Source organism: Pyxicephalus adspersus, chromosome 4 (genome assembly GCF_032062135.1).
Source record: "Pyxicephalus adspersus chromosome 4, UCB_Pads_2.0, whole genome shotgun sequence".
In the NCBI taxonomy this organism is placed as follows: domain Eukaryota; kingdom Metazoa; phylum Chordata; class Amphibia; order Anura; family Pyxicephalidae; genus Pyxicephalus; species Pyxicephalus adspersus.
The window spans coordinates 135,229,483-135,241,496 of record NC_092861.1 but is presented as its reverse complement, the minus strand read 5'-3'; the positions used below and the strand labels follow the sequence as shown (position 1 = coordinate 135,241,496).

General features: G+C 35.6%; 1 protein-coding gene across 1 annotated transcript in view; it reads right to left on the bottom strand.

Annotated features, from left to right (window-relative positions):
• LOC140329891 (lutropin-choriogonadotropic hormone receptor-like) overlaps positions 1–8,991 on the bottom strand; it is a 44,763-nt gene extending 35,772 nt beyond the window's left edge. The window contains exon 1 of the mRNA XM_072410283.1: positions 8,948–8,991. Coding sequence (XP_072266384.1) covers positions 8,948–8,991 — 44 coding nt within the window. The remainder of the gene's footprint in view (positions 1–8,947) is intronic.
• Between the last annotated feature and the right edge of the window lie 3,023 nt (positions 8,992–12,014).

Genomic DNA, 12,014 nt, shown 5'->3' with positions numbered 1-12,014 from the left:
AGACGAAGCTTTTTGGCATCATGCAATGTGAAAAGTACTATTTGGTCTCTTGCAGGTGCAGGTTGCAAGGATAACCAAGTATAGTTAAAGCTAAAGTGGACCTATTTTTTCCAGGACCAGATATACAATTTTGGTATGTACATGACATAATGTAAATACTAAGAGTGTCACAGCAATATTAATTGTACTGCTAGTCTATATCTGCTACTTACTGGTGGTGGTATGGTGATTGATAAGAAAATTTAACTTATTTCCTATAAAGAACGCCCCTCCAGTTTCCTAAAAGACAAACTTTTAGCAATGTAGGAATTCAGTACATATTGCTCATTTAATGTTTTTTAAAGTATGACCTTTCCTAGCATTCCCGGTGCAAACATCAATGTTCTACATCTGCTAGTACATGAAAAAGTACAAGCTGTGTTGATTATCCAGGCTGTGAAGAAAAAGCTCCTCTGTAATAATAGTAATATGTCAGAGTGAACACCGCTGAACAGCGCACTTGACCTTTGTACCTCCATGTCAAACACAACAAGGCATGCTTTTAGTTTGCTAGTCATTGATTGGTTGCCCTTCTGTTAATATGTGATCTCTGTTTTGTTGAACTTTTGGCACTCTGTACATTCATCACAACCTAAATAATGGGACTTGGAGGCATCCTTGAAATAGAACATTAAGAAACTGAATATATATATATATATATATATATATATATATGATAAAGGAACATGATATAGTAGCTTGATATAGGAAAAATCAACTGGAAAATAAAGCATATCAATGCATGTCACTGCTGAAGACAAATGGTATTCTAACTAGGCTATTCTAACCATAATAAATAAAGAGTCTCCATGTCATCTCCATGTCACATAAGGGTGGCCATGAACAATGATGCTAATGATGCATCTCTGAAGCTCTTTTGGAATGACTGGGGCTGGGCACTTCTGATGCTCAGAAACTTCTACTGCACCCATAGATTTAAAATATTTTCAGTGGTCATCTTTTTAAAAATGAGGGTAAATCCAGACACACATGCCCCTATTTTTCACCCCATTAATAAACTTTCCCACTGCAGAAGGCAATACATGCCATATTCAAGTGGGGAATTTATGCTAAGAAAATCTCTATTTGCAGAACCTTAAAGCCGAGCTTCACAATTACAAAATACAATTTATACAAAAAACAGAAAGCTGTGTAAGCAAACATACATCATTAAATTGGAATGCCAATTCGAAGCCAGGTTTTCACTTCAAGATTAGTACCTGACATCACAAATTCTTTAAACTTTAAGTACAGTGTGCTCATATCCAGTAAGCCTCTCATGTGAGAGAAGAAGTACAATTTCTTTTTTGCTATCTGTAGATTGGAATGATTTTCCTTCACTTCCTTTCCTGGAAGCAGAACTAAATGTTAGAGTAATTTTTTAAAAATGGGGGGAATTCCTTTCTCAGTTATCTGCTTATTTTGGAGTTCTTGCCCTCAACTCCTGTTGAAAGTTGTAACATTTTGGATTTCTATCTCTTTAAGTCTTGAGAATGGTGACTTGAGAATTGGTGTCAACCAATGCAGTAATTCATAGTGTCATCTGCTTCTTCAGGAAAAGTGTTCCCTCTCCCTGCTTTCCTCTCTTCTTCTAATTTAAAATATCAATGAATGTAATGGAAATAACTAGCAGATTTAATAATACATTTTCAAAGTATATTATCATACATACAACCTAAACCCTTCCACACTATCCAACAAAAAGGCTTTAGATTATTTGAATAAAACCAGCGAATGCTCATTAAGTCTCAGCTGCACTTATTGAATCACGTCTAATTTTATTAACCTGCACCAACTCTTCCAAACACCACTACCCCTATATTTTTTCCTTATCCTAGCCCCGCTTGAAAGATTATTAAACAAAAAACTAAAGCTTTTTTTAGGTCTAAGAAACCAATTTTATAAAAACAAATAGACCACCCAAAATTAAGATGATCAATGAGGATTGAGAGAGCACATAATACAATATATTGTTTTACTACCAAGCTATGCGCTATGATCTTGATGAGCAAATCCTCTACTAATTCATAAATCCACCTGAGAAGTCTAATAGCCTTGACATGTTTACTCAGCGAACTGGTGACATTGTAAATATTTCTGTCTGAGAAAAATTCCTCCAATCTCTGACATCATTGACACTGGCTCCATGTGTGCTGGAACGTGATAGAAATGAGCAGATTGCAATAATAAAACAAAGCGATCTGTATACTGCTTCTATGTATTATTCACAGAATAAAACAGAAATACCATAGAAAAGGACAGCAACATCTCGAAAAATAATTCCCATATCTTATAACTGTTTATAAACTATGTAGGTTGTGCATTAAGGATACAAAGTCTAATTAATTGCTGTCACATATTTTTTCGAATCATCTGTACGAGTCCCACTCTCCGTATTGCTGCTGGCTGACCAGTGAATCTGATTGATTTTTCAATTGGTAATTGCTAAATTGGGTATTTCAAAAGCACAGCTCATACATGCATATACATATTCTGCCTTTCCCATGGTGGGGTGGGGAAGCCATGGTACAGAAATTAGCTCCTGGTTGGATTAGATTAATTTTCTAATACATATGGCGTGATCTGTGTACTTTTGATCAATATTTACTATGACGTGATTTTCTATATTCAAAAACCCAAAAATCAGTTGTCTGTGATTGGTTGGCTGTTGTGCAGATTGACTTTAGAGGCAAACAGATTTTTTTATTGGAAAGGAGATCACTTTGGAAGCTAAAGGTGGCAATGTGTGCTTACCCAGACATCAGACATATTAAGACATCACCCACCATACCTGTTACAAACATTTTTTTTTTTTTTTTTCGGCAAATGTACCTGCCTCTTGTTTCAAAGATAATGATATAGGCCAAGATGGTGAGATAACAAATCCAGCTGCTGCTGCAATATTCACTACCAATCAAGAAATTCGACTTTTTCTGCTGATAGAGGTCCCTAATTTTGTGGCCAGCATCAATCAATCCACTAGCACCAAGCCTGGGTTGTCTGGTGCAACAATAAACAGGGAAGCAGCACAATGATGAGGTGGCCTCTCTGTTACTGCTTTCTTCTCTTATCAAATTGCTTGTTGTCATCAAGTGGTATATGCTTCTTGTATTTCTGCTTTCTATCACACTCCAGCTCTACATATTGACTTCAAAAGGCTGAACCCAGATCAAATTTATGTTCTCATACTGCTTTCACTCAAAAAAAAAACTATTTATTAATGTTGTAATAATTACAGAGCTGTGTTCATTTGTGTGTTTTTTTTCTATATTTCTAAGGTTTAGTTTTAAGGGGTGAGCCAGAAAATGTATAAAAAGTCTGAAAAAGCTGGCCCGGTCTGGAACATGAACGCTGTGGTTGCCAGAAAGAAAATATGGGGGTATTTTAACTGTAAATAGTAAAATAATGTCTGATTTTAGATTTTATGAAAAATTATTTTTTGTCAACCTTATATTAGATTTTGTATGTGCACCAATTTGCTATCTTCAACCCAACTAAGTATTTGTTGAACTTTATTTGGTAAATTGCTGGTTACATTAATCCACCATATAATTGAGAAGAACAAAGGCAGATATTTTTGGATTTCAATCAGTGTGACAGTCGTGGCTCATTTCATAAAGAGAAAAAAAGTGAGGATACAGAAGGACAGGAAGTGTTTTTGCACAAAATCGCCTGGTGAAATAAAGAAAAGATACCTGCAAAGCAAAACTTATACAGCTATCAGATATAAGGACCAGACTATATTACATTTTTGTTTTGGAATTTAGATACGCTTTCGAGTAATTGTGAGCCAATGGATTTTTTTCTTATGCCAAAAGATGGGATATAGGCATTGTTCAGCTTTATACCGGTGCTTCCTAGCATTATCACTAAGGCAGTCCAGACCAAGTTAAGTTGGTGGGAACTATTGAGATATTATACAAAACAAGTCTGTGCTTGAGCTTTACATTTTCGGACTTGGTTTTAGAAGTCCTAACCATTTCCTAATTTAGCAATTTTCATCCTCATTTACAATAGAATTTGATATGCTTTTAAGACAGTTCATATTTATTGTTAAAATAGAGAAACTGTAAGTCTACTTCCTTTTTCTTTTTTTTTTTTCTTTTTTTGCCTGGAGATGGGATTTAGGCATTTTAATCTTAGTCATTAGGGAAGTTTATATCAGTCCTTCTGAGGGATATCACAAAGGCCTGCCAGTCCAGACCAAATCTAGATAAGTAAGTAGGACCTATTGAGATACAATAAAACACTACACTATTGAGATACAATAAAACACTACTCTATTGAGATACAATAAAATGCTTTATACCAACTTAACCCCCCCTAGCGTTCTAATTCTGTCCAAATTTCCATGCAAAAAGCGTTCCATTTTTTTTGCATAAACATTTATTTGACATTGTAGGCTATAATTCTTAGGCATAATTCACCGAAATATGTCCAATATTTAATAAATTTAATATTAAACTTTAAATAAAAAAACTGAAAAATAAATGTAAAAAATTGTTTAACATGTAATATAACTGTGCAGTAGCTTGTATAATATATATATAATTATATATATATTATACAAAAATGTCTTTGTATTGGACTCAATACAGCTATTTTGTATTGAATTCAATTACAAATTATTTAAATTTCCTGCCGATCCTCCCGCCCGCACCGACGCCACCGGGAAACCCCGGAGATCATCTCTGCACTTCCCGGCTGGAGATCGGAGGAGTAGGACGTGTCCCCGGGACCTGCGGGGACAAGCAGGTCGCTGACAGAGCAAGGTAAGTGGGTTTTTAAAAAATTTAAAGCGACCACGAGTGAGACTCGGGATTGCCACTTTTTTCATGGAAAATCCACTCAGGAATACCGCTAGGTGGGTTAAGTGGGAAGGGTGTCGTATGTCCATTTTTACCAGGTACATCCATCCATATTTTTGAATGATATAAATATTATTGTAAATGTGTTAAATATGATTATTTTTGGATTGGTAATCAACTATGTGTGTTTTATGATTGTAGATCTTTATATCAGTAAATGACAATATATTGACAATGATTTTAATTATGTTTGTGTATGATTTTTATAAAAATAATTTTAATGTTATTCAATAAAAAGACAAGAATTTTATTTACCTAATGGTAATTTCTGGCCTGAAAAGTCCTACAAGTAGGTGGTTCACCAAATATTGGCTTTTGTATACAATAAAACAGGTCCGTGCTTTAGCTCTGCATTTTTGGACTTAGAAGTCCCAACCATTTCCTAATTAATCTGTTTTCATCCACATTTACAAGGCTATCACTTTAGTCATGTGTCCTACCAAAAAAGAGTTCATGGAAATCACAAATGTTTCTTTTCTGTTGGTAACATCTGCTGTTCACTTTCTACAAGGCCAGGATTCTCCAAGCAATTAAAGAGAACTTAGCAAAAATGTAGGCAGCTAACCAAACAATTACATTTAATAAATTGCAGCCAAACTCGATTTTTACAAGCAGTTTGTGATAAGCACATTGTGACATTTAAAGATGCATAAAAAAAGTTATGAAGCCTTTATGGTCAGTTATGCAATGTAAGGTTAGGAACGAGGGCAGCCGGGAGGCGATGACAAACATACCACATATTGGGAGCAGCTGAGAAAGTTTATTATGCTTGTTTGGGGAGTAAGGTGTAAGAAGATTTTTAGAAAAGAATTTCAGAAAAAAATGTAATATTCTGAGAATATTATTTTTTTATGGTTATGTAACGCTATCATCATAATGTAGAAGATATTTTGTGGAATACATAAGGACAATGTACCTCTAAAAGATACTAGGGATCAACTTAGAGGCAAATAGCTTAATAATATGAAACTAAAGGGATTCACTTGAAGTATTATTTTGTTTACAATGATAAGCAACTGGGGCACTACCAGAATCATTAAAGTGTACCCAAAGCCAAATTATATATTTCACGTCATTTTTTAGGAATTACTTGGGGATCTATCTAGAAACAGCATATTCTGTTGTGGTGAGAAAACCCAATCTAATGAGAAGAAAAGATTTCTGTGCGCTAAAGAAGGTATATCGTATAAAATGTGCCTAAGTGCCACACTTATTGCCAGGGTACATTTGAATAAATGATATCCTGTACCCAGAAAAGAAGTGCTGGCAGACTTTCCCTTTCAGACCTTTACAAGTATGAGCTTTGTATTGCCAACATGTATTGATAACTGTGGCTCCATCTTATCAATGTGTAAATGTTAAGAGCCACCCATCCAACACCTATTAAATTGGCTGCTTTTTTGCCTTTCAGGTCCATCAAATAGACAGCCCAATGGCCTAACCGCCGATTTGATGGCAGTCTGACAACACTAATGCTAATTCGTTTTACTAGCCTGAAACCCAAAGACTGTTACTGACACGACCTCTGTAAAAAAACAGATAAACAAAAACTATTTGCTTGAAAAATCTGTATAAAGGCATAATGCCAAATGCACCGACCAACATATTTTAGGTTTACATATATCTTAAGATACATTTTTTACGATGATCTTCATATAGATTTATATGTCATTTCTTACTTTATTCACTGTCCTGGGAGCTATTACATATTTACCTTTTTTTATTCTATGTACGTCTTTATCATGCCATCACTTTTCTGATCTGTTTAAGTAAAGTGTTTAATCTGTAACAGTTGACTGCGGTATATCTATGATCATAAACCAGCACTGTTGACATACTGGCATATTAAATTTATTACTACTGAGTGGAAGTTATGTTATAGTTTCCAGCTGCTGTCAGATAGTCATTTTATCACTCACAGCTTCATACACTGTGATTTCTTTTTCTATTTTTTCTTTTTTTTTTGGTAACATTCAACTGGGTACTATTTTCTTCTGTAGTATATTACAAAGGGTGGAGAATCCCACCTTCTGTGAGCTCAATTAAAGCCGTATCACCATTGTATCCAAACTACAGGTTGGGCTCAGGGGATCTATGTCAGAGTAAAAATGTAATGAATTGGTAAGGTGTCCAATAGATACAATTACAAGTTTCCTTTAAAACAGGTGGGTTAACAGAAGTAATTCTGTCCATGTGCTTTTAATTTTATTTAACTTATTAAAGTAATATTTAAAATATAAAGTGATAGAAGAAACATTTAATGATTGTATATGAAGGTCTGTTTACTGACATACAATGGTAAGATCTTACCAATCTCAAATCATAGCTGAATTATAAGATACAATTTCCTGGTATCATGTTTAATATTGATTTACAGAGCAGCATAAGTCATCCCTGCAGTGATAATCATTTAACAGACTAATTCAATATAAGAATTCATATAGCAGTAATGATGTGCAAAGTTCTATAACTGGAGAAACCGATCTAACAATAATTAATTAACAGATCTTCTGTGAGCTAAAGTTCTGCTTGCTAGAAGTTACTGTATGTTGCATAACCCTGCGCTTCATAATATGTTGTTTGGGGTAATATGATGAAAATACTGAAAATAAAATATAGTAATATGGAACATTTTTTAGCCAATGCTAATATATCACCACTGATCAGTTACCTCTTCTTGCTCTAGCAATACAAAAACTTAATGCCCATTATTAGGAAAAAATGATTTTTAAAAGTGATTATGTGGCAACAGAGCTGTCAGATGAGCTGCCATTGCTAGTGTGCTTTAAAAGCTGCAGGGTATCATCTTGGCTTCATTACCCATTGAATCCCCAATGTGGAATTGGAATAGAGCCATTGGGGGTCCAACATACTTAAACTTTAGCCTTGGGTGTCTGTTACAGCATACATCTTTAAATTAAGCCTACTCATACTTGTAGCCTTATATGTTTGCTGGAAGAGCTCTGATGCCACCCATAAACTTTAGCCTTGGGTGTCTGTTACAGCATACATCTTTAAATTAAGCCTACTCATACATGTAGCCTTATATGTTTGCTGGAAGAGCTCCGATGCCACCCCTGAAAAGTCTAAGGTCCAAGAACCAGTAAAAAAAGCATTGACTAAAATCAATTTCCTGAAGACTATGTTCAGTCTGAACATAGTCAAAGTAATCAGTACTGCAACAGTCTACAGTAGACACTTTTGGACCTGATTTTTTAAGGCTCTCCAAAACTGGAAAAGATAGACAATCATGGCTAAACCTGGGTGATCCAGCAAACCCGGAATGGAGCTGCTCTGGAATTAAAAACATTTACCAACAAATAGGAAATAATTCTGGGAAATTCATTTCAGGTTTCCTGGATCACCTCGGTTCTCCCATGATAGTTTATGTTGTCAGTCTTGAAGAGCTTTAATAAATCAGGCCTTATTTGCGCAGGCATTTTTTTTAGAGGTGCTGTAGAGGTTTGTCACTACACACTGAGATGTTCTATGCAGCATCACAAGTCAGTTTCCTACTAAACTATTTTACCAAACTTGAAAGGGAACATTGTCCAGATGCCTACCAAGCAGTGATTTTGTTTACAAGGTTAAAGAGTGGTTTGGAAGCTTTTGGGATGACAAAAAAAAATTAATTTCTCTATTCTTTACTTCTTGTACTACTTTATTTCTTGTATAAGACAAATGCAATGCTTTAAAAAAATCAAGTGTTTTAAAAAGCCAAGAAAACTTTAGCTGCATATTGGTGCTTGTCAGTTGCAATTGGCGGTAACCACATGGCAAGGCTATGAAGGAAGCTTTACTCTCCAACAAAACTACAGATAAGGGAAATGCACCTGATCTATTTACAAAATGTAACATGCACAGTGAGCACAAAACTGAAACATATATCTTACAAATAAACAACCAATCAATAGCTCTTGTTACCTTCACTGTTTCTAATGTCCTTTTGAGTTAATCTCACTTCTGCGTGTGAGCTATATTCAGTACAGGTCAATAGATTCAGAGAATAATTACATGTTTTTTCCAGTAAAATTACTTACATGCTTAAGATGTCTTGTTGGAAATGCTGAAACACCTCGTACATCCTCCTATGTTTTACTAATTTGAAACACAACCTACCTAAGCAGCCCAAACAGTTTATCTGTGATCGAGTGAGCTTTGCTCTACATAGTTGTTGGTAGATCCAAAATAAATTGTGGAGATAGGGAGGTGCAATTTGTGCTGCTGCACAAGAACCCCAGTCTTTCTTTACCCTACAGGGGCCAACCACCGGTGGGCAAAGTGTGGGGTTAGAGTAAAAATGCCCATTTCTGCACTGGGACCCAGCTGTTACCTACTGTATGTCCGTTATTGCCTCTTGAATTTCCCTATACTTCAGAACTGAAGCGTGAAAGAAAGAAGCAGAACAAGGAGCCAATCTATTTATGTGCTGAAGAAGCAATTATTAGGAAATTAAAGTTGAGTGACAGATAGAGGATCACATTAGCATTCTGTTTCTAACTTCAATGTCCAGTCATAGGCTGGGGTGGGTCCTGGGTTAACTTGGTTTAAAGTCAAAATATGGCCACCATTGGACTGAATAATGGCTAAATAAAGAAAATACCAAATACATAATTTAGAAATTATAAACATTTGTTCTTGTTCTTGTCTTTTGTTCCTCATGGCCACACACTAGTCTACTTCATTACATCCATATGTGGGTACTATTTTCACCTAATATCACTATGGCACCCACATGTACCATTTTACAATTTTTGAATTCCTTTCTGTTATGCCTACCGCTTTTTCTTCCCTCACATTTTTCGTACGTTTGGGAAAATAAAATTTTAGGATTCTTACCCAATATAACTTTCCTAAAATTCCTTCCCTAGTCAAATGAACCAGAAAAATACTACTTAAAAATGTTTAGACAGTATGCCATTCTTCATATTCCAGAGGTTTATTGAGTTATTAGAAAATAACATTTAGGATTTTTTTCCATTGTATCTCCTTCTTTCTCCTCCTCCAGGTTTCCCTCCAGACCAGTGGGATAGGGGGTGTCAGGGGGATCTAGAGGAACATATTCCATCCTAAAAAGCATGTAGCTTTTCTGTAAATCAAACTTAAAGTATGGTCTGAAAACATTATTTTTACATACCTACATTCTTTTTAGTATTATTTCACTTCTGCCGTGCTCTGGCAAGTTCCTTTGATTTTCTTAACAATTATGGCACAAAATTCAGCAGTTTTGCAATAACTTGCAAATGTGGCTCCCCAACTGTTACCTTTAAATTAATTTTACAGAAAAAAATACATACTTTTTTTTACCTGGGACAAGTTTCTCCATGTACCCTTGACCTATTTTGCTCCCCAGATTTTTTTTTCACAAAGTCATGTTTAGGGGCTAATTACTTGAAAGCTTGGCCAGTTCAATTCTTGAAATGGTAAACTTTATATTCAATCTACAACCCCCTTAGTCCTCCCATAGGTATATTGTGCATTTAGGTAAACCACTGTAGAATTATTTTTCACTGTGCCAAATTTTTATCCATGTAAGTATACTGTACGTAAGGGGCATACCATTTTATAATTTCCCTCCACCTTTCTTCCCTTCTAGATTTATTTACACCATCAAAGAATTACGACGGGTGTACAGCATTTACAATTTATGGTTATGTTTTCTTTTGATTTTTGTTTTGTCTGGCTGAGTCTGGATATTTCTAGCAGCAGAACTCAAATGATTAGAAGCTCAGGACACATGCAAATACTTTGTGTTACACTTGACTCAGCTTAGCATATAAGGAAGCTGATGTTTTACTGTTCTCCTATGCATACTTGAACAGTCATGTAATGCAAATTGGGACATAGGAAAGGTACCTGTACAAAAGGGCCTTATGTGCCCAATCTAACACCGCACTCTTTGCCTATGGCAAACCCCCATTTAGCCTCAGGAGGCATGTTGTGCCGTTCCAGCAAACTGGTGCCCCCAGGAGTTCTGTGTGCAAGGGATGGTGCCTGGTGAAGAACTGACAGGGGACCAGGAGCCCACAGATAATACAGTACCAAGGTTCTAGACGAGGCAAGTCCAGAATACAGAGCTAGTGGTCATACACGAGTAATTAGTCCAGCAGATAAGGTATCCAAAGGAAAAGAAAAAGCGGAGTTGAAGTAAAGGGCAAAAGGTCTGTCCAGGTCGCATATAATCTCAGGGTCAGGAACAGGCAAAGTCAGCAATGGTAAATCTAACAAAATAAACAGCAGCAGGTCAGGTCTGGTTTGGTGACTGAATGCAGAGAGGCTATAAAGTCCCTGGAGCCAATGGCAGTGCAGGATTGAGCGCAGGAACTACTTCCATCATCAGCTAAGCGTGGGGGATGCTGAGAGGCCAGATAATTGTCTCCTGACATCTTCATAAGACTTGTTGTGGTGAGATCAGCCCAAAGAAACCAGTGCAACACATACTACAGCCTACTAAAAACAAATGTGTAACTTCCATCGCAAATCCTCAAGATACTATTCCAATTTTTTGGATAGTGGGGAAGCCTTGCAAATCGTTTCTTTCCTACCAATTGTACCAGCAGAAATATGGTTTGATAGCACAGATAAAACCTAATATTAGAGAGCTTTGTACAGCTGTTTCAGGCTTGTTGGCCATCATCAGCACAGTGTATGGAAACAATTTATTTTATGGCAAGTGATAGATTGGACAGATGTACATACCATTGCTTTTAGATGACTCTACTCTGCTATATTACTATATAGATGCACATAAAATAAAGTTACAATAGAATACACAATACCTAAAGGGATTTATTTTTATGATTTTAAGCAAACTGTAAAGCAATCTGAAACTCTTCAGTTGTAGAAGAAAATGGTTTGTAACAATTACTTGTCTAAAGTCTCAGTAATGCTTCTCTCCTTTCAGCCCATGTGGGGCACACAGAAACATTACAAAAAAAAATTAAAAAACATTATACAAAATGCTAATTTTATTTTACATTTTTAAAATTATATTTTCATTTTAATATAAACTGTTTTTTGGGTTTTATTTTTTACAGATACACATTTTAATGGTCCATCCTGTTGAAATCAAAACTAGTCAAAATAAATTCATGGAAAATTTGATTT